Genomic DNA, 24,438 nt, shown 5'->3' on the forward strand with positions numbered 1-24,438 from the left:
GAGAGGGGATATGGGGAGATATATATATATATATATATATATATACACACACACACACACACACCACACACACAACACACACGTATGGCTGGTTCGCTTTGTCATACAGCAGAAGCTGACACACCATTGTGAAGCAATTATACTCCAATAAAGATGTTAAAAAAAAATGGCCTTTTTCCTGCTAGTACTAAAACTTAAGCCCATATCTGTTTGCATCCCAAAGGCTACCATTTGTTAAGCATTTACTGTGATCCAGGTGTTGTCCATAGCTTCTTGAATAGGTTACCGTATATAAGCCTTGTAACAGTCTCATTGTACAGCTGAGGAAATAAGCTGGAGGACCATAGACAATCTCTCCAAGGTCGCATAGCTGGTAATAAATGGAAGAACTGAGATTCTAGCCATGTCTGTTTGACTCCAGAGCCCATCTGGTTTCTCATAAAGTGTTCTTGGTTTCAGGAAAAATTTGATTTAAGATGATTTAAGGTAACCTACCAAAAGAATAGAAAACTATATCTTTAAAAGCAGTAAAAGAAATAATGTGGAATTTTATTTAAAAGCAGGGCATGGGGGTTGGGGAAAACATAGAGAAAATAGTAAATAGTACCAAAACAAAGAGGCAAAACCAAATCCAATATCAGTAATTATAATAAATCTAAATAGATCAAAGTAACCAGTTGAAAACAAATCAAAAGATTGGGTTATGCTGTTGATGAGCAACGCACTTAAACGTAAGGGGTATAGAAAAATATGGATGTAAAGGGATAGTAAACTATATCCAGGAAAATATTAACTAAAGTAAAACTGGCAAAGCTAAATTAATATTGGACAAAATTAACTTTATTGCAGAAAATATTATTAATATTTTATGATAAAAGTATATAAAATTCAATTCTTTGTGTACCAGAGAACACAGTCTCAAAATATTCGTAGAACTGTCAGAAAAAATTGACAAATCCATCATGATAATGGGAAATTTCAACACACTTCTCATTGAGTCAAGCAGACATACACAAAATTAGTTAAGACCTAGAAAAATTGAGCAATACAGTTAACAGGTTTGATCTAATGGATATGTATGTGTATGTCTGCACCCAGCAATTAGTACATTTTCTTTTCAAGTACGTATGAAGTATTGTAGAAATCGATCATGTACTAGACCATAAGACAAGTTTTAACAAACCACAAAATGATGGTACCATACAGAAAGCTGTTCTCTGAGCTCAGTTTGATGTGCGTGACAAAAGATAAATATTCTGGGATCAAAGAAGAAGTCATAGGGAACTTAGAAAATACTCTGAACTGAATAATAGTGAAAACCAAGGCTTGTGTTAAAAGAAAGACTGAAAGGGACTCCCCTGGTGGTACAGTGGTTAAGAATGCTCCTGCCAATGCAGAGGACACGGGTTTGATCCCTGGTCCGGGAGGGTCCTACATGCCACAGAGCAGCTAAAGCCCATGCGCCACAACTACTGAGCCTGCGCACCTAGAGCCCATGCTCCGCAACAAGAGAAGCCACCACAGTAAGCCCACGCACTGCAACGAAGAGTAGCCCACGCTTGCTGCAACTGGAGAAAGCCCGTGTGCAGCAGCAAAGACCCTACGCAGCCAAAAATAAATAAATTAATTAATTAAAAATATTTTTAAGAAGACTGAAAATCAATAATCCAAGTTCTTACTAAAATTAGAAAATTGGTAACAGAATAAACACAAAGCAAACGAAGATCAGAGAAGAAAAAAATTTGAATGAAAAAATTACACACTAGAGTAGAGACTGACAAAGTCAAAAGTTGGTTCTTTGAAAAGAATAATAAAATAGATTAGCCTCTGGCAAGATTGTCTCCAGAAGGAAAAAATAAACAGTATAGGAATGAAAAGGAACACATAACTCTAGATATGGCAGAAATTAAAAACGATTGGAAAATTCTGTGAAAAATTTTATACTTTTCAAGTAAAAAATTTAAACAAAACAGGCAGTTTCCTTAAAAATATAATATTGTCCAAAATGACACAAAAATAGGAAACCTGAATAGACTAATAACTATCATAAGTAGTTGTTAAGACTAACCCTGAAAAACCACAAATATTTTTTAAAAAACCAAACCAAAAACCTAAAAACAGGCCCATGATGACAGTTGGACAGCAAATTTACCAGATTTCCAAAGAACACCATGTTAACAGTTGTAAATTCCCCCCAAAAGTAGAATATGATAGAAGGTTCTCCTACTTATTTTATGAGAATAGTATAAACTTGATAACCCAAATCAGACAAGGACAGGATAAGAAAGAAAATTAAAAGGAACTCTCGTTTATGAATATAAATGCAAAATCCAAAAACATACTAGCAAACCAAATTCATCAATATAGATTGAAAGTAATGCCTTTCAACCAAATTGGATTTATGTTACGAATGCAAAGGAATATATGATTAGAAAATTTATGTATATAAGTTACCACATTAACAGAGGAAGAGGACCATATTAATAAGTTCTGTATTATTAATAATTTAAAATCAAAAGCAAAGAATAAATATTAGATAATATATTAAAATTAATAAGAATTTAGCTGGGTTTCCAGATATGAGCTCAACATATGAAAAACAGCTGCATTCATATCCCAGTACAAAAAATATATATAACTTTTTTTAGAATAAAAACATTAACAGCAACAGAAACTACAACAGGAATAAAGTATGTTGAGAATAAATCTTAAGATATTCAAGACTTTAAAACTTTATTGAAAGATATTATAGAAGGTTTAAAATAAATACAGGTACCTTTTTGTGGCTAGGAAAACTCAATGTCATAGAGATGTCACTTCACCCCAAATCTATGTAGTTAATGCTATTCCAGTCAAATCTCAACTAGTTTTTTCATGTAACTTGACAAGTTGATTCTTAAATATATACAGATAAAAGAACAAAGGGCCAAGAATAGTCGAGACACTCAAAAAGAAGAAAGCAATGCTAGGGGCAGGGAGCTTGTCCTGTACAAATTCACTATAGGACTATTAATTAAGATTGTGGAAAGGATATAGGTGGGTAAGTGGGAAAGAATAGAGTCCATAAACACTCATGCATATATGGAGAGACAGCATAACATGGAGGTTTAAGAGCATGGACTGTTGGGAGTCAGGATTCCTAAGGTTTGAATTCCAGCCCCTCTGTTAATTCACTGTGTCATCTTGGTCAAGTTACTTAATTTTTCTCTGCCTTAATCTGTAAAATGAGGCAATAGTACCAACTTCATAGAGTTGTTCTGAGTTTTTTTTTATCATCATCATTTATTTATTTATTTTTGGCTGCATCGGGCCTTAGTTGCGGCATGTGGGGTCTTTCGTTGCGGGGCACGGGGTCTTCGTTGTGGCTTGCAGTCTTCTCTCTGGTTGTGGTGTGCAGGTTTTCTCTCTCTGGTTGTAGCATGTGGGCTCCAGAGCACGTAGGCTCTGTAGTGAGGCATGCGGGCTCTGTAGTTGCGGTGCACGGGCTTAGTTGCCCTGCAGCATGTGGGATCTTAATTCCCTGACCAGGGATCGAACCTGTGTCCCCTGCATTGAAAGGCAGATTTTTTTTTTTTTTTTTTTTTTGGGGTACACGGGCCTCTCGCTGTTGTGGCCTCTCCCATTGCGGAGCACAGGCTCTGGACGCGCAGCCTCAGCAGCCATGGCTCACGGGCCCAGCCGCTCCGCGGCATGTGGGATCTTCCCAGACCGCGGGGAAGCCGAAAGGCAGATTCTTTACCATTGGACCACCAGGGAAGTCCCTCTTCTGAGGTTTTAAATGAGTTATTTTTAGAAAGTTCTGGCACATAATAGGTGCTATATAAGGTTTGTTTAACATGAATAAATGGAAAAATTGGTTTCCCAATTAGTTCATAAGAATGAACTATTCAGTGAATGGCACTGGGATCGATTGATATGTTATTGATATGAAAAAATACTGTTGTTGAGATGAAAAAATAATTGAATCCTATTTTACATTTGAAATAAGATTTCCAAATTAACTGCCCGTGGAAACTAAAATCTAAAGTGTTGGAAAGAATATAGAGAGATGTTCTTAACCTCATGGTAAGGAATTATTTGGGGGGGCTAAGATAACCTCCCCATAAAAAGTTAGAAGACAAGTTGATGAATTTGACTACATTAAAATTTAAAACTTTTTTTGCATCATGATACTGTGAAAAAGTTAAAAACTAGACCTCAGAGTGTTTTCATAACAACAAAGTTTTGCTATCTGAAACAGTACTCTCCTTCAGCAACTTTCTGTAATGCAGTTAGCTCATTGTAGTTGGTAAATGGTATAGAAGGGCAACAGTATGTATAATCACATCATACTGGTTCATATATAGTGTTTTTCAGCACATTAATGCTTTGCTCCATCAAATAAGAGCAAATATGGAAGCAAGCCATAGAAGAATGCAGTTAACTTTAAGGATGCCCATTCACCAAGTAGTCTCACACCCAGTTCAGTTAGGCTCTGGGATTTATTTTGGAAGTGCCTGTTTACTTCATAGTTCTCAAATTTTGTGCTTTGGCTTTTGTCTCCGTAACTCAAACAGTATCAGTCCTTCCTTAATCCTCTTTATATCAAGCTAACCTCACCCTTTTAAAAAAAATCCTAGATTTACAGAGGTATTTTATTTGTTTGGAAGGAACACAGCTTTGTTCCGGTTACAGGGTTGTATTATTTGAGTGGTCTGCCTTTAACCTGTTTTTTTTCTCTCATAAACCCTGTTATTTTTAGTGAATAGTTTTGTAGAAAGCAAGGTTCATCAAAAATGTGTATATTATGTTACAGCTGCAATAGCTGGATAATAACTTTTTATAAGTCTATAAGGAAAAGACAAATCAAAATAGAAAAATTGGCAAAAGTTGTTGACAGCCAGTTCACAAAAAGGAGCCGCAAGTGTCCAGTAAGCATACAAATGAGCCTTATTTATTAACAACTGCGAACCTCAAATTGACTGAAAAAAAGCCAGTAGAAAAAAGCATACCTTATAGTAGTGTTCAAATAAAATTTAAAACATGGAAACAGTACTATACGTTGTTTTGGAATACTCATATATATACTTTTAGAGTAAGAAAATGCCTAAGGAAGTAAAGCACCAAAATCAGGAGAGTGATTTTCTGCTGGATTTTGGAGAGAGGAATATAATATTTTAAATAACGTGGGTTGATAGCAACTTTTGTAAGAAGGACCTGGGATTTTAAATGGTTTCTTTGTCTAGATGAGCTGAAATCATGATTGTAAAATAAGAAGTACCCATTTTAGATCACAGAGGTGTACTATTCAGATGTATTGGGAATTGTTAACACATCTGGAGTATTTTGTTCATTTCTCAGTACTTTGTTGTAAGAGGTATTCTGGTAGACCAGAGGACGTCTAGAGCCAGGTGAGTCGAATAGAGAACAGGCCGAATGAAAAAAGTGTCATAAGCCAAATTGGGCATGTTTATTTAGACAGCAAAAGGACAACAGAAATTGTTTTAGATACTGAAAGAATGTCATATGGTTGAGATCTTTTGCCTGCTTTCCTTTTAAATTTATCCATCATTTTTACCTATCAAACCAACTGTCAGGATATGAGGTTGGATAAATATTAATTTTACCCTTCAATGTATTAGCCAAGCCTTCTAGCTTTGTGGCATATGCAAATTTGCAATGTGTCAACAGTGAGAATGTTGAACAGTTTAAAATCTGCTTGGGTAACTTCCTAGCTGTTGAGCAAGTTACTTAACCTTCTTAAGGCCTTGAGTTTATCATTAGAACGTTCTGCAGTGATGGAAATGTTATATATCTGTGCTAATAGAGTAGCCACTAGCCATGTGGCTGTTGAGCACTTGAAATGTGGCTAGTGTGACTGAGGAAGTGCATTTTTCTTTTATTTAATTTTAATTAATTTAAATTTAAATAGCCACATGTGGCTTGTGGCTTACTGCACTGGACAGTGCAGATCTACAATGATAATTATATATGCACCCTAATATTTAACTTCCTATAAAATCATGCAATAGTTTATAAATACAAATGGATGATGGTATATTTATTTGTATATATATATATGTATTGCAGGAAGGAAGGGATAGAATTTAAGTTTTCAATACTCACATCACATAAATATGGTCTTTTAAAATGTAATGCAGTATTGTCAAGAATTAAAGCTTGAAAGCTTTATCTGTGGCATGAACTGGTTAACATTTGCATAAATGAACAACTAGTTTGAAGAGAGAAATATCTGTCCAGATTTGTCCTTTAATTTTGAATATTGGTAAAGTGGTAGTTCTTTAGGTTCTCTTTTGGGAATGGTTGTTCTGTTTAAACTTTAAAGTACTTCATAGCATAATTTTGCAAAGATTCATTTCCCTAACTGCTTAGAATACTCAGAATGTAGTAAACATATTCTTATCTTTTATTTCTATATGCCAAATATGGTCATTAAAAATATTAAATTTTTTTCCACAGAGATATATTAATGTCAAGAAGTAAGCATTTTTATTATGACTGTTATGATATAAATAAACATAAGTGTTTCAATTTTTCTGGTTTTTTTCTTTTCTAGCTGCATAGATGAATGGTTTGAAGTAAATAGATCTTGCCCTGAGCACCCTTCAGATTAAGCATCAGCTTCCTGTTTTATAGGTAATTCTCCCATTTTCTGTTTTAATTGCTTTTTAAACTGTTACCTGAGTTATACATTCTCAACCACCGTTTTTATTCACTCATTTATTAAGGTGTGTGTGTGTGTGTGTATATGTGTTCCAGACATTGTATTAGGCTACTGTGTAGAAAACTCACATTAAAAGATACATAAAAACAACTTTCTTGATTTCCTGAAGAGAGTCATATATTAAGTAAACTCTACATTTTTGGTACTTTAAAACACTTTAGCTTATTTAATTTTAGTTTAATACTTTAAAAAAAACCCATGAAGTAAATATCATGACCCCATTTTACCAATGAGAAACCTGAGGGTCAGAGTAATTAAGTTCTATGACATTAAGAAGCATGTTGCACCAACAGTCCAAGGACATGTAGTTAGCAACAGAATCAAATTCCATACTCTTAACCATAACTTCCCAGGTATGTTTTTAGGTAATGCAATATAATATAATTCTAATCGTAATAATTAGCATTTATATTGCATTATTATGTGCCAGGGATTGGTCTAAGCATTTTACATCTATTTATAACTCATCTAATTGGTATAACAACCCTTTGAGCTCGGTACTCTTAACTACTCCCGTTATGCAGATGATGAGGAGATTAAGTTTTAGAGAGGGTAAGAAACTTGACTTGTCAAGGTCACATAGCTAGTTCCTTAGTAGAGGTGGGAATTGAATCAAAAGATTGTGTTCTTTGCTATTTTGCTATTATTAGATAGGAACAGTTTCTTGAGAAAGTTGCATTTGTATTCATTTGTTCAATTTAATCTTTCACTTTTGTATCCTACCTATACAGTAGACAAAAAAAAAATTGAATTGAATTTTAAACCAAATACAGAATTTGTTTTCCACTATTGTTGTAGCTTATTCATGATTCTGCATTTTCTGAAAATGTTTAGCAAATTGAAATGAAAACCTCACTTGAGTATTGCTATTTTTCATATTCCATCATTTAGCTTTGAAAAAATAGTTAACTTGATTGCCATCTTCATGTATATGAAAAGCTTTTTATCTTTATCATTTCAAAAATGATATAAAACATTGTGTTTTATATGAAGGCAGAATATTTTAGCCAATCTTGGACTTGCTTTGGAAGGAGTTAGAACCTCTGTGTTCAGAGACTCAAGATAGTCACAGACAACAATCTTTTCTCAGTGTCTAAGACCGGAGGCAGGAAACTAGAGCAGATAATACCTGAGATCTAGTCCTGTGCTGTTCCCCCATTTCCTTTTATTTCAATAACTCCTGGTCTTACATTTGAGGTGTTGAGATAATAAACACATTCAAGGAATTCTGTTCCCTCTTAATGAGGGTCATTTAATAGCAGCAGATTAGAATATTGACAAAATATATTTGAGATAACTTAATAGCAGTTATAGCAGCTGAAATAAGAGCTACAACATTGAGAGAGACCTCTGTCTTAATAACATTAGGGTTATGCCTGTGAAATGTGAAGGCCTGGGTAAACTGTATCAGCTTTTGAACCTTTTACTGTGAGATGATTCAGATCATACCTTGACACATTTGAGGTATGAATTGGGATTAGGTTGCTGTATAAGAGAAGTGTGGTGATGGAGTGGTATTTTGAGGATACATGCATGTATGTATGTTTTTATTTTACTGTGTAAAGTGTTTTTTGAAGAGGAGGATGCTTTGGAATGTCTTCAGGGTCACCTTACATCTGGGCCAATAAAGTAAAGCTATAGCTAAAATTTTAGAAGCTTTTTAAGTACTAAAAACCAATGCTATGGGCTTCCCTGGTGGCGCAGTGGTTGAGAGTCCGCCTGCCGATGCAGGGGACACAGGTTCGTGTCCTGGTCCGGGAAGATCCCACATGCCGCGGAGCGGCTAGGTGCATGAGCCATGGCCGCTGAGCCTGCGCGTCTGGAGCCTGTGCTCCGCAATGGGAGAGGCCACAACAGTGAGAGGCCCGTGTACCACAATGCTAATAAAATGAAATTTTTATCTTAGTATTCCACATATCAAAATAATATGTCTAAATCTTTCACCCATAGATAAAATCTATCTTTTTAGTCAATAAACTTTTTTGTGTGAAAATGGAATTTTATGATATAAAATATTTTATTACATGGTCTAATCAACTAAATTTTTCTTTTAGTGTCACAATGAGGTTATGGGATATGTGGAACATGCATCTCATCTCATGGTCAATATGCATGTCTGTTGGTTTTAAACAGTATTTCAGTTTCCTTACCCTATATATCAATGTTATCTTCTTATTCATTTTGTTTTTCATTGTGGAACCTGAGTTCAGTGGCAGCTGCCCTCAGAAATGTGAACCAGTGGAATCTTTCTCTATGGGTCTTGAAGAGTCATTTCTGAGAATGTGTAGACATGGAATATTTCAACTCTTTCACATTTTTGCTTTTGTTCTGACTACCCTTATTTGTCAGATGAAAAATTCTTCCTATCCCTTTTGCTGTCCTAGATTAAAAGTGTATGGGTTTGGGTGGGAGGGAGGCTCAAGAGGGAGGGGATATGGGGATATATGTATACATATAGCTGATTCACTTTGCTGTACAGCAGAAGCTAACACAACGTTGTAGAGCAATTATACTCCAATAAAAATGTATAAAGAAAATGTGTAGGTTTGAAGAGGATTCAGTGTTGTTAAAACTTTTTTTTTTTAAGGCAACATGTAAGTAGCACTTCTGATACTCTTCAGCATACGAATTTAGTAGTCAGCCCAAAACAGAGATACATGAATATCTAAGGTCTTGATTAGTTAGGAAATTGTTCACTATTTGTAATTCGAGGTTTTTAGTTACTTGGAGAGGGCTTAGTTAATTGTGTGTGTTTGTTTTCTGTAGTTTGGTGTAGTCTTTATTGTGGAGGGGGAACGACTGTTACTTAGTGGCTATTTTTTGTAACTATTTTAAGATTTAATTGGTCCTTCTGTGTCCTTGATTTGTTCTTTTGCAGAAAACAAATTTTAACAGTTTTTAAAATACTAAGTAAGTATGAAAATTTACAGTCTAAAGCAGTGTTTATGGGGAAATGGATGTTGTATTTTGATTTGTATTACTATCATGGACCGTTGCTTAAACTAAATGTATCCACTTTTTACACAGGTTTCCTTGTCTTTTCAAGATGCTTGAAAAACTGAGAGGATACGAAGATTTATCTCTGGAAAAGCAAAAACAAAAATGCAGGCACACAGCCAGAAATCTAAGTTCTGTGAGACTCAGTAATGCAGAGATGGACAATCATACAGGAAAAAAAAATCCTGCTGAGGAGAGGACAATTGTCACAGAACTCAGTGTACCAAACATGAATATAAAGGACACACAGGGATTTTGAAAATGCTGCACATCCCTTAATAGTCATCTACATAGGTAATACTGATGAACATTTTATATTCAGACACCAAAGTTAACTGATTTAAAAGTTGATTTACTTTTTAAGTTCTCTAGAGCTGTGGAACTAGTTGTTTTTAATTTGTTTTGGTTTTTAGTTTGGGGTCCCTTTATTTTCCCCAATATGATGTTCCTGCATTCATCTATTCTTAAATTGAAGACCACGTAATTTACTTCTTAAAAATTAAAGTCTTGAATGTGAAACCAAGAAATGTAATCAAGCAGTAAAACACTCTCTGAATGTAGACCATGATCTCAAGTTCTTTGATTTTTTTTTTTCCCCCAAGAGTGGAAAATAGACTTCTACATAGGAAAGCTAAAGTATGTTAATACTTTAAATTAAAGGTTTAACATTATCAGAATGCATTCCAAACAATAAAAAAAATCAAGTTACATAATTACATTTTAATTAATTAAATTTGGATTATCTACAGAATTGCAGTTTATTAAATATGTTTCCTTTTTAAATAAAACTGCTCAACAGTTAATCAGCAATGAATCATTTTGCAGCTATGCAACTTTAAAAAAGTACTAATTACCAATTTTAAGTGCTTCCAGCTACAGTAACTTTGTTTTAACGGGTATTTTTGTTTGTTCTTTTCATGTAATTATTTTATTGTGCTTTGCATCTCCGTGCAGTTTTCCTACATTTGGGTAAAATGTTTAGCAGGTTGTAAACTTAATAACTTATGAAAAGGGTAAAATAAAATTTTCTTGAGTGGAACTTGGAATAATTTGAGGGACATTTTTATATACTTTTAAAAATCAGAATTTAATTGGGATGCCAGATTTATAGCAATTTGCATCTTTAATTTTCCAGGTAATCTGGGGTTTAGCATTTGATAAATGATTTTTTAAAGCAAACATGAAGATTTTGTTAATTTATAATTTATTAATGTGTTATTACTGTCATTGAAAATGTTACAGAGACTTTTAAATTCAGTCTTGTTTAGAAAGAAATGTATTAAGCAAAATTATGTGAATAAATATTCCCACAAAATACATCTGAATGGTTAAAAAATACTGGAGGAGAGCTATCAGGGCTGCAACAGTGAGTGCCTTTTTTTTTTTTAATATCAAAAATACCGATAAATAGATTTCATGTCTTCAACATAGGGAAAATATTATCAGTGAACAATTTAAGCAGTGCACTTTACTCAGTATAATTGAGAGTTACACAGTACTGTTTCCTTATTTTAAGCTTTTTTTAATGTATTTGTTTGCTTTTCTGTTTATTGCTGCTATTCCTATCCTTCTCAGTTTTTTTTCTACTCTATTGCTTCTGTTTCACATTTTTTAAAAGGGCACGTACAGGAGCAACTGCTGCTACCCAGAAAAATATGTATGTTATAAACAATTAAAAGAGTTTTTCATTGCTTTCATTGTGATTCTAAACCAGGTAATGTTTTCCCTAAAGTTTTACTGTGAAATGTCTTTTGTTATGCTGCAGTTGATAGAAGAGTCCAAAACCTCCATTGTGACAGCTGACTGCACAGTTTCATAGGTGCTTTTTTTAACCAGTTATGGAAAATATTCTTCCCTCAAAGAAAATATTCTTTCCTTAAATTTTTTCTGTTATCACGAAATCTTAATATGAATACACTTTAGTTCACATTTTCAATTTTGTAAGCTTTCTCTCCCTTTCGCTCTCCCTCTTTCTCTCTCGCACACACACACACCAAGAGAAACCTCTTAGAATGTGAATAGTTTTTTTTTTCTACTGGTATATTGTTATGGTAAGAATTATTTTGTTGTCTTCCATTCTGAAAGGAAAAGATTTACTATAGCTGTGGTAGTTAACTATTGATATTCTCTTGGAAGTTGATTTTCTGATATAATTTACTCATTGACTTTTAAAGTTTATTGACCTAAATTCCCTTTTCCTTCTTTATCCTGTACCATACTCCCACAATCGTATTCACTTAGCCTTTGTCATAAGGTTCTGTGCTGCAGCTCCTACAGTAGAAGCTCCTGTGGTTTAAGAGAAAGTTCAGTGTTTGTCAGTGTCAAGTGCTACTTGATTATTTGTCTAGAACAGTATCTACTTAAAGCTGTTTATAGTGATCCCTTTTTTGTTAAAATGTACAAAAGGTAGCTTTTTTTTTTTTTTACTTTAAATTCAGTCTCCATCAGTGACTTCCTAAAAAGAAGAATTTAGAAATTGAAAATTTTTTAAAGCCCAGATGCTCCAGTTTTTATTTAAAGTCAAAATTGCTAATCTGGAAAATATTATAAGTAATATTGTACATAATGTCACTTATAATATTTGTAAATTTATATACAGACACTGAATAGTGTAAGTAGGACATAAAATCACGTTACATGTTTAAATGTGTAGCTGAAACTACTGACAACTGAATATTATGGAGACAAAATAAAGAATGAAACCCTAGTTATCAAGTTGGTTATAGTTTTCTAGAAGCTTTGTAAATACTTGTTTTCAAATAAGATCACAGTTGGGTATATAGAAAGCAATGTGTTCTGAAATTTCACTTCAGTGCCGCTCTTTTCTTAATAATGGGTTTATTGCCAATTTTGACTCACCTTACGGTGATCTGGCTTTTTTTCCCCCTAAGTGTGTAAGAGAGTGTAAGAATGTATATGAGTACAATTATTGTCTTCTTTTGGCTCTTTCCCATAGAAATAAACTAAGAATAGTCTTAATCTGTGTTTTTCAGATCTGGTTATAAATCAGATATAGATTGTGTTTTAAGAGCAGTGTCTGATTGAAATATAAATAATGGTTTCTATAACTCATTATTTTGTGGTAGCCAAAACAACTAAAAAAGTCATGTTGTTAACTGTTGGGTACCGGGTAGGTTTTAGTTTCTTAGTGCAAGTCTTCTATTTCTTTTAAATGTTACACAGTTATTTCAGTTTTCACCCACTAAAGAGTCTACTAGAATGTAGCCCCAGAATGCCTGAGGAGCATACTTGCAGTATGTATTTCAAAAAGATTCCAGTTTAAACGAGTCAATGAAAATACCAGATTTTTTTTTCAAAGCTTAGTTTGCTTGCTAAATTTGGGTTTAGTGAAGTTTAAGAGCAATTGTTTAACATATTATAGCAAGTCACAGGGATATTCCTTTAAATGAAAAAAGACTGTAAATTTAATGTAAATATTACCTAATTTTATTTACTAAAAGAGAGTTAAAGAAGGGAAATTTTCTGACAGTAAGCTACATTTGAACAAAGCATGAAACTCTTTTTTAAAATTAAAGAATAATTGAACTTACCATCTGATTGACGTCCACATTATATGTTGATATTAATATCCAATCCTTATGTTTTCAAAGAGCAAGTTTCCATATAAATCAGATTATTAGGAATTTTATAAAACTACATAGAGGTAAATATTGCTTTAAATATGAGTACAGTTTGTTAGTTGCAGGAAGTTTTCTAATTCATTCGGGCCATTTTCTTGCATTTTGATTTATCCTGAGATAAACTCAGAACATATTGACAGTGGGTGGTTAAATGTGAAGTGTCCTTTATTCTTTCTTAGATATTTTCTAAGGTAAAAAAATTCTAGCATGCCAATATTTTGTCTTTGGCCCATTCCCCTTTGTTTCTGAAGTTTGTAGCTTCTGATCTTTTTCTTTGCTACAACATACTGTGAGGAACATTATGGTAGTTACATTATCTGTGTTATTGTCCACTTTCCTTCTCTACCCAGATCTTTTCATTCTGAAACTAAATTGTTACTTGGTTTTCTTTACAGGAAATTGCTACTTGGTATGCTCCTAGTAGTGATCCTTATTCAGGAACAGCTGGTAAAATTTTTTTGGTAATAACTTACCCAGACAATACTTCGAATACCATATTCTGTGAATGCTGTGCTTAAGCTAAGAAACTGGATGTTCTTTTCAAATCACAGAATTCCTGTATTATATGAATGGGAAATACCTTGTCTTTCTCTATGGAAAGTAAAAGGCATCAATGAAAACCAGATACGTTAATGTTGAGTTTTATTGAAAATGCAACATTACCATACTTAGGGGAGTTGGCAGATATTTTCAGATATTTAAGCCATCATTAATTTTAGACCAAGAGCTAATAATAAGATAGATTGTTGGTTGCTTGTTTATAGAGAGGCAAAGGGTGGCATGGCATAAACTCACATCCCAGAAATAAATGAAATTTTAGAAAGTGATATTATAGTATCTGTTAACCAGCCTTGTGCTTCTTAACTCTGCCCTGGACTGTGAGGCACCTTTCAGGACCCCGAGTCTTAGAATCAGAAGTGATTAATTTCTTCTGTTACTAAATTCTCATGACTTCCTTTTTGATTTGGTATGCTGAGATTGATAAATACTGATGATTTATATTTATAAACTTAGAGTTCTATCAGTATCCTGTTACCAGTGAATCTGGTGCCAGCATCTTGAAAAGCTTTCATTATTAGTCAAAAGCATTTTGAGCATCTGTGTGCATGTAATACAGTTAGCAGACCCTACAGAGAGATACAAAAGAGATTTTGGAACTGGATGATGATATTGATCTGTAGTATAGCAGTCCATTACATTTTATTGCTTTGCAATGACTATATGAGTTTCCTTATTTGAAAATCATGATAATGATAGATATTTACCTCTACTGCTCTGTTCATGGTTTCCTCAACTCTTCTGTAATACTTTATAATTTCCTCTGTTAGAAAATATTTTCCTAGTAAATAAGGTATCAAAAGCATCAATCACAAGAAATATAGAAAATATGTTAGGAACAACTTGTATTAGTATGTTCTAAACTAAAATGGTACAATTCATTATTGATATTTTAATAAATAAGACTTCAAAATGATCTTGCCAAATTATCCCATTATGGAGAAGTAGAAAATAAGAGAAGAATGTTCTCAAGGAACTTTATCATATCCACCCTTATGTCTAGAAGTTGACAGTGCATTACAATAAAATAGAATTACCTGAATGCTGAAAGGTTACCATGAATTAACTGATCACAGTTTATTTCTGTATACAGAAAAAATTGAATTTTTTCAGTTCAACCCATTACCACAAAAATTGGATCTAAAAATATTAGTTGAAATTCTGCAATAGCTTAATAAACCACTGTTTGTAGTGGTAATGGACAAAGAGGCCTTTTTACCATAACCGTTAGGAAAGATGTACTCTGAAATTTCTAATGTAAAACCTATTTTGTAAATTTGTAATTGAAATATTACTGGAGAGCTATTAAGTTTTGGGGAGGGATGGTCTGCCAGTGCACAATCATAACTTAAAATTTAGATTGTATTTTAGTAACATTCCATTATGTTTTTAAAAGGAGAGTTATTAGTCTTTGGAGCACAATTTTCATGATGGAAGAGGTATTGAATTTTGTAGCATAATGGTTAACCACACGAGTCCTGGAGCCAGACTGCCTAGTTTTGCCATCTCCTTGACATTGGACGAGATACTTCTTTCTCTGTGCCTCGCGTTTGCCTATAAAAAGAGGTAATACTTCTGCCTACCTCAGGGTTGTTGTGAGGATTAAATGGGAAAGTACATGTATGCACCAGGCACAGAGTAAGCACTTAATTAATGTTAGTAGTTTTTATAAACAATAAATATATTTGTGCCCATCTATAAATAAATTTTGTTATTCTCTTCATTCATGATGTGTAGGAGTAATTCATAAACCTTAACTGATATGTTGAAGAAACCTAAGTATTCCAGAGGACAGTGCAGATTCTGATCTTGCTCTGGCTGAAATCTAGAGATTTATTATTTCAGCAATTATATATTAAGCACTGCTTGGTTCTGTGGGCTGTTAAGGAGCCAAGAATACAGAAATCAAGGAAAACTGACCTCTAGGAATTTAATCTTTAGTGGGTGAAGCAAATAAGGAGTAATAAATACTGTGATAGCCATTAGTACACACAAAGGCTGTTGTGGAGGTAATGAGAAGGATCATTAAACTCAGACTAGGGAAGAGAATGACTAAGCCTTTAAGAAGAAATAATCATAGCTCTAGGGATATGGATAAAAGGACATGTGGAGCAGGAGGCTGGGAATGGGATTCCCAGGCAGAAAGCTTAGCATATACAAGCATGGCACTCTTGGAGGGTTGCTATGTCTAGAGAGGTAAGCAGGTGACAAATCATGAAGAGATGTATGTGCCAAACTATGATTGAAGGATTTTAAGCAGGAAAAAGACAATCAGATTTACCCTTCAGGTTAGAGACGAATGGGACTAGAGGCAGAGAGACCTGTAGAAAATTTGTAGTAATTCAGGCAAGATGATGAGGGGCAAAACTAAAGCAATGACAATAGGGAAAGCAAAGATGGAAGAACTTAACTCACCTTGGTAGTCATTTAGATGTAAGGGATGACAGATAAGACCAAGACAACTCCCAGCTGTACTTTTTCCACATCTTGAAGGGTGGAATCTTTTTTTAAAATTATTTATTTATTTATTTTTGGGGCTGTGTTGGGTCTTCATTGCTGCGTGTGGGCTTTCTCTAGTTGTGGTGAGTAGGGGCTACTCTTAGTTGCGGTGCGCGGGCTTCTCATTGCGGTGGCTTCTCTTGTTGCGGAGCACGGGCTCCAGAGCGCAGGCTCAGTAGTTGTGGCTCACGGGCTTAGTTGCTGCTCCGTGGCATGTGGGATCTTCCCAGACCAGGGCTCGAACCCGTGTCCCCTGCATTGGCAGGCGGATTCTTAACCACTGTGCCACCAGAGGAAGTCCCTGAAGGGTGGAATTTTAAGGACAGAATGTCTCCCTGGGAAAAGCCAATTATGCCAGAAGTATCTGCTGGAGAGCTAGAGATAAAGAACAAGAATTCTAACATGAAAGATCTTAAATGGGAGGCAGAGCTTTGAGAGAGAAGCCAGACAGGATTTGCTTGGGGGGGGGGGCACATTTTGGTACCAGTGTGTGTGTGTGTGTGTGTGTGTGTGTGTGTGTGTGTGTGTGTGTGTGTGTGTGTGTGTGTGTGTGTGTGTGTGTGTTAGTTACAGTTCAAGGGGTGTCTCGACAATAATGTGCCCAGTGCATGGTAACTGAACTAGTTTAGCGACATCTGGGTTGGGTGACTTGGACTCCTCCACCACTAATCTCTCCCTTAACCTCAGATACCTGTTGGAGTAGGGCCATTTCACTAAGTAGGTTTGCTTAGTGATATGCCAAGACGTACTCTGAAGGATTCTTTTTTTTTTTTTTCTGAAGCATTCTTGAGCTTTTCTCTTTGATTCATTTGTCCCATACCCTGTGCATTGTACCAGTCTTCCACTACTCTTGGAAGTGGAGTCTTTTTAGTAATAGGCAGGAAGGATGAATCCTACTTTCCTGATGGATATTGCTGTTGGGATGAGAGGGTTAGGCTATGCAAGAGGGGGGCCAGAAGAGGTTTATTAGTTCCTGAAAGACCTTGGGATATCCTTGTATTAGATTAGGTCAAGGAGTCAAGCCCCGCCCCCCCCATTCACTAATCTAATACAGCGTATCCATGGGAACTTTCACAAAATCTCCAAATTGTTTCAAAGGTGCTCCTGAAGATAACTTGGAACTTCCTAGACCAGGAGTTTCTACAAGGAAAACCTGTGAGAATAATAGAAACTTAACTTAACACCTGAAAGGGAATTGTTCTAAAATGTCAAAAATGTTTATATTCATAAATATTACCACATGGTTTAAAATTTGGTTTCCCACATAGAGTGAAAACAGTTTTTCTGCAGTAAGTACCTTAATGACAGAGTTGTTATACCATACAGTGCCTTATTTCTGTGGTTCTTTCCTGTAAACTTATGAATTCTGTGTTCATTATTTTATGAGATTTCTAAAAGTACCTGACCAAAAAATATCTTTCCAACAAAATCAGTTTGAGATTTAAATGCTTTTGGATTGTCTTGATCATTTAGTAGCTGGATAACTGAAAACAAACTGTACAGTATTAGCAATGTAAATTTGTATTTTGGAAAAATATCAAGTTACTGTATGTCATGAGCCTTTCAGAGTAACTCATTAATATTTGAAATGTTATTAAATCTGTAAATGTTAAGGATATTCATGTCCAGGTATTCAGAGGATAGCCGTCAAGGAAGTCAAACGGTATATGGTTCAACCATTGGTAGAACTCAAACATTGCAAAGGCTATAAAGGCCTTCCTGAGGTATTTCAGTATCCAAACTATTATCATTTTAGTATATAATCAGTTTAAAAACTATCAGTGAAATATTTTACATTCTTTTTGTTTTTCAGTCTTTGAAATCTGGTATATATTTTATATTTATAGCACATCTGTATTCAGAACTAGCCATATTTTAAGTGCTCAAGAGCCATATGAGACCAGTGGCTACCGTGTTGGACGCACAGGTCTAGATGACTGGGAGGTTGTTTTCGACTCTGTCCTTAACCTGAATATTTTTGAAAGCCTTGTAATTCCAACTTTGTGAAGACCTGAGTTGCTCAAAGTTAATGTAGCTACTACGCGTGAGCAGAGCTGGTCCTATGTTGTTACTAAATTGAGGTAGAGTTGCCAGATTTTTTTCAGTGAAAAGGGCTGGAAATATCTTGAAAAGGTTGATGGTCTAATGAATCCTCTTTGTGTGCTCACATAGATGTCACTGGCTTTTGTCATCAGTTTTTTTGGTGAGCACACACAGGCTCTGAATAACTTCTCAGTTTGATAGTTAGGAATTAGTGTATGAAGTTTTAGCCAAATGACCAGTAGGAATTGTGAGCAGTGCTGATGATAGCACTAGTCTAAGTTGTCCCCTGTGTTGAGCTCTGTGGGGGCAGTTTCGTGAGTTTCAGGCCTTCTAGCCAGTAGTTGACTTCTTTACCACATCCATGCTTAAACTTCTAAACTTGTTCACCTGACGCTCATTCACAAAACTGAGACTCTTCAGAATCCAGCTTGAGAGTCACCAGTAGTCAATTCTAAGCTCTCTTCAGTAAGATGTTCTCTAGTTTGTGTGGGATTCTGTGCTCAAGTGAGCTGTTGAAAGGAGTCAGGGAGTGGGATTGCCAGGGAGTTTGTCTGCAAGAATGGACTACGCCGAGGGAAGACAGATATTATACTCTTCTGCTTTGGGATCCTCGTAAGCCAGTGATTCTCAGCACTTGGCTAAAAGATCAACTCAGAAGGTAGGAAGGGAAAGGCAGAGGCAGCTTTTTAAAGATATTAAAGATCCCACCCCAGAGATTCTTGAGTTGATTGTTCTGGTGTGATCCTGTTGTGTAGCCAGTGTACAGCCCTTATCTAGGGCTTCCTCACACCCCCAAAATAGGGTGTCAGCCGTTGAGGAGAGTGCTAGACATGTTTCAGACCTCTGCAACTAGCTTCATCCCCTCCAGTTCTCTTTCCTGCTTGATGGAACTCTTGGATCTTTTTGAATGAGAAAACTGCTCCTGTATTGTTATACATTCTTCCCAGCTCTGTGGTTCGTGGAATAAACTACTTTATCCAGCCAGGCTTACATCCTTGATTTGCACAGCAAAGTTTATAGATTCTTAAAAGCCCTTTCTGCCTCCAGAACACGGCTCTGATAAATCAAAAGCCCTTTGCCTTTCAGGCTCCCGTCTCTTCCTTTGGCTTTCAAAAACTCAGCTTTGGGCTTCCCTGGTGGCGCAGTGCTTGAGAGTCCGCCTGCCGATGCAGGAGACGCGGGTTCGTGCCCCGTTTCGGGAAGATCCCACATGCCGCGGAGCGGCTGGGCCCGTGAGCCATGGCCGCTGAGCCTGCGCGTCCGGAGCCTGTGCTCCGCAAATGGGAGAGGCCACAACAGTGAGAGGCCCGCATAACGCAAGAAAAAAAAAAAAAACAGCTTTGACACTTGAAATTGAAATTGTCTTTGTTTTAATCCATATTGTCTCTCCCTACTGAAGCAGCAGCTGCCAGTGAGTCACTGAGTAAGCTGCCATAGCAACCAGGAATGCAAGGAATGAAAAATGTAGCAGTTAATAATTCAAAGATAGTGTTTTATTACACTCACATCAATCACTAGAAAGCACTGTGGTAACTGTGTGGGCATGTGAGTAGCTGTAGTCTCATATAGTTTTCATTCTTAATGTTGGTAATCTTCAGAAGTCTTCTTTCTCACCATGAAGAAGAATGTGTGGGAGTTACTTGAACTAGAATGCAGGGTAAAATGAAGTGTTTCATTCATTTAGCACATATTGATTGAACATTTGAGAGATGGAAGATGCTGTGTGAGACACTGTGTGAACACTGATAAGGAAAAAAGATAGATCCTGCCTTTACGGAGCTTATGGTTCAGTATTCCTATAGCAGAAGTTGGTAATCAGCTGTGGCACAGCAGATACGTAAGTAACATGGATGCATGAAATCTAGCTCTTTTTCTTTCTTTCCAGTTTTATCAAGCACGTGTAAGTTTAAGGTGTACAGCATAATGATTTGACTTACATACATCATGAAATGATTACCACAATAAGCTTATTAAACATATATCATCTCATGTAGATACAGAATAAAAGAAAAAAAATTTTCTTTGTACTGAAAACTTAGGATTTACTGACTTAACTTTCATATATAATACCTCAGTATTAATTATATTTATCATGTTGAATATTACAGCCCTAATAATTTTTTATCTTATAACTGAAAGTTTGTGCCTTTTGACCACCTTCTAGCCTGGTTCTTGAATAAGCATTTGTGTCAGATCTTTCAAGGCCTAAGATTATTAAAGTCATCAGAAAATATTTGTGCATCTGGTAACAGTTGTGTACCTTGTGCCAGACCTGGGTATGTGTCAGTACTGCTAAAACAAAGGTGAAAACAGGTGAAAGTGCTCCAAACACTAGGATTACAGTAAAGACAAGCAGACAGATTTGTTAACTCCTTTCCATTTTTAGAGGCCTGTTTCCTCAATGAGAATGGTGTTATATTTCTAATCAAATTTTTTTCTTCTCAGCATATTAAAAGCAACTAATACTTTATAATTTACATAGGGCAATAACATCCATTGTAAGTATACAATCTGATGAGTTTGGACACACACATACACTTGTGAAACTGTCACTACAACCAAGATGAGTACATTTCCATCCCCCGTCAAAAGTTACCTCAAGCCCCTTTACAGTCAGTTTCCACCCATCCACCCTCAGGCCTGGACAGCCGTTGATCTGCTTTGTGCCACTATAGATTAGACGAAAACATTCAGTGTGTACTTTGTGTCAGGCTTGTTTGGCTCAGCATATTTGTGAGAGGCATCAGTGTTGTTGCTTGAATCAGTTCTTTTTTATTGCTGAGTAGTAGTATATGAATGTGAATATCATATAGTATGTTATCCATTCTCCTGTTGGTGGACACCTGAGCTATTTCTAGTTTGGGGCTATTATGATTAAAGTGGCTATGAACATTTATATATAAATCTTCATGTGAACATGTGATTTAATTTCTCTTTAATAAATACCTATGAGTGGAATGACTGAATTGTATGGTAAATATTTGTTTAACTTTATAAGATACCACCAGACTGTTTCCAGAGTTGGCTGTACCATTTTACATTTCCACCAGCAATGCATGAGGAGTTTGCCACATCACTGTCTTTTTAATTTTGACCATTCTAGTGGGTATGTTGTATCTTCTGGTTCAGTTTGAATTGGTATCTTCTGATTGGCATCTTCTGGTTCAGTTTGAATTGACCTAACCACTAATAACATTAAGCATCTTTTTATGTGCTCATTTGCCACTCATATTTTTTTAGTGAAAGGTATGTTCAAATATTTATCCTATTACTTTTAACAGTTTTGTTGAGGTATAATTTACATAACCATAAAATCCAACCATTTAAAGTGCACAATTCCATGGCTTTTAGTATATTTACAAAGTTGTGCAATCCTCAACGTGTCTAATTCTATAATATTTTTATCACCATAAAGAAACTTTATACCCATTAACAATCACTCCTCATTTCCCCCTTCTCAGCACTTAGGCAACCACTAGTCTATATTCTGTCTCCATAATTTCCCTTTTCTGGATATTTCATATAAAGAGAATAATACAAAATATGGTCTTTTGCATCTAGCTTCTTTCACCTAACGTGTTTCTGAGGTTCATACATGTTTAGCATGTATTAATAATTCTTTACCGAGTTTTGCTGAATAGTATTCTGTTGTACGTATTGATATATACCACATTTGTTCATTTACTGATTGATAAAATTTGGATTGTTCCCACTCTTTTTTGTTATGGATAATGCTGTTAGAAACATTCGCCTTCAAGTCTTTGTGTGGATAGGTATTTTTCATTTGTCTTAGGTAAGTACCTAGAAGTAGAATTGTTGGGCTATATGCATGCAGTCGTCATCCCATCCCAGCCTGAGGATATGTTGGAGGCTCACTATTATCTCATTCGCATAGCACTGTGTTAAGTTTCTGCTGTTCTGTTCACCTGTTGCTTGGCACAAGTAGTGTCTCATCCTCAGGGTGGCTGTAATGTTTGGCCTTCTCTGGTTGCCCCCAAGATGATACTTTTTCCGACAATACCCCTGAGCATGAGTTTTCTTACATTTTGCTCCAAATCAGTCTAACCCCTCCAGCAGGAAGGCTGCAGATACAGCCTGCCCACTCTGGTCGAATTACAGTGCCACCAACTTGGGAGATTTCTGGGGAGAGGTGGAGCTGCTCCAGGCTGAAGTGCTGGGCTCCCACTGATTTTGCCAAGATTCAGTAGGTTTTCTTAAGTAAATGTTGCCTGTTTGTTGCATGCCTTTGGTCAGTTTCCAGTTTTGAAATGATAGTTTTGATAGTTTTGTCAAATTTTATCATTATTTTGTGGGGATGAAATTTGTCATACTTCTTACCCAGTTATTCCTAAAGTCTCACAGGGCTGCTTATTTTTAAATTGGGTTGTGCATCATTTCATTATTGAGTTGCAAGAGTTCTTTATATGTTCTGCACACAAATCTGTAATCAGATAATATGATTTGCAAATACTTTCAGTTTATGGCTTGCCTTTTCATTTTCTTAACAGTGTCTTTGAAAGAGCAAAAGTTTTCAACTTTGATGAAGTTCAGTTTCCTTATTTTTTTCCTGTTTATGCTTTTTGTGTCCTAAGAAATCCTTGCTTAGTACAGAGATCTTTCTCCATAGCTCTTACATTTAGATCTGTGATATAATTCGAGATGATTGTTGTATATGGTGTGAAGGTAAGTATTGAGGTTTATGTTTATCCATATGACTCTCCAGCTTATTTAGATCATTTGTTGAAATGATTCTCTTTTCCCTGTTGAATTAACGTGGCATTTTGTTGAAATTAACTTGGCATTTTGTTGAAAATCAAATGATATGTGTGGCTCTTTTTCTGGGATCTGTTTTGTTCCATTGAACTATATGTCTTATGCCAATGTTACATTGTCTTGATTATTGTAGATTTATAGTCTTAAATCATTGCCTTCAGTTTTCGTTTTTTGTTTTTTGTTTTGTTTTGTTTTGCGGTACGCGGGCTTCTCACTGCTGTGGCCTCCCCCTCCGCAGAGCACAGGCTCCGGACGTGCAGGCCCAGCGGCCACGGCCCACGAGCCCAGCCGCTCCGCGGCATGCGGGATCTCCCCCCTGGGCCGGGGCACAAACCCGTGTCCCCTGCATCAGCAGGTGGACCCCCAACCACTGCGCCACCAGGGAAGCCGTACCTTCAGTTTTGAAAAAAAATTTTGCTGGGCATAGAATTCTACATTGTAACTTTTTTTTCCTTCAGTACTTTAAAGATACTGCTTCATCATCTTCTCTCTTACATAGCTTCAGGCAAGACGTTTGCCATTGTTCTTTTTTTAAAATTTTTAATTGAGATGTAATTTGTATGCCATAAAATTCACCATTTTGAAGTGTACTATTCAGTGTTTTTGGTATATTCACAAGGTTATGCAACCACCACGACTGTCTAATTCCAAAACATTTACACTACTCCAGAAGGAAACCCCATGCCCATTAGTAGTCCCACCCCATTGTCCCCTTCCCCCTTGCCCCTGGTAAGTGCTAAACTACTTTCTCTCTCTATGCATCTACCTATTCTGGACATTTCATCAAATGGAATCATAGAATATGTGTTCTTTGGTATTTGGTTTCTTTCACTTAGCATGATGTTCTCAAGGTTTATCCATGCTGTAACACATAGTAGTACGTCATTTCTTTTTATGGTTGAATAATATTCCACTGTATGGATATACCACATTTTTTTGATGGACATTGGGTTGTTTCCATTTTTTACTATCTTAAATAGTGTTACTGCAATCATTTGTGTACAACAAGTCTTTTTGTAAAAGTATGTTTTCCATTACCTTTGGTATGTACCTAGTAGTAGAATTGCTGGGTCATATATATGGCAACTGTGATTAGCTTTCTGTAAACTACCAAACTTTCTCCAAAATGGCTGCATCGATTTACATTCCCACCAGCAATGCATAAAGGTTCCGATTTCTCCGCATCCTCACCAACACATGTTG

General features: G+C 35.7%; 1 protein-coding gene across 1 annotated transcript in view; it reads left to right on the forward strand.

Annotated features, from left to right (window-relative positions):
* ZNRF2 (zinc and ring finger 2) overlaps window positions 1-11,417 on the forward strand; it is a 96,516-nt gene extending 85,099 nt beyond the window's left edge. The window contains exons 4-5 of the mRNA XM_007466098.1: window positions 6,557-6,636; window positions 9,752-11,417. Of these exons, the coding sequence (XP_007466160.1) occupies window positions 6,557-6,614 (58 nt within the window). The 3' untranslated portion in view covers window positions 6,615-6,636; window positions 9,752-11,417. The remainder of the gene's footprint in view (window positions 1-6,556; window positions 6,637-9,751) is intronic.
* The last annotated feature ends 13,021 nt before the right edge of the window (window positions 11,418-24,438 follow it).

Source organism: Lipotes vexillifer, unplaced genomic scaffold, assembly GCF_000442215.2.
Source record: "Lipotes vexillifer unplaced genomic scaffold, Lipotes_vexillifer_v1.1 scaffold150, whole genome shotgun sequence".
NCBI lineage: Eukaryota > Metazoa > Chordata > Mammalia > Artiodactyla > Lipotidae > Lipotes > Lipotes vexillifer.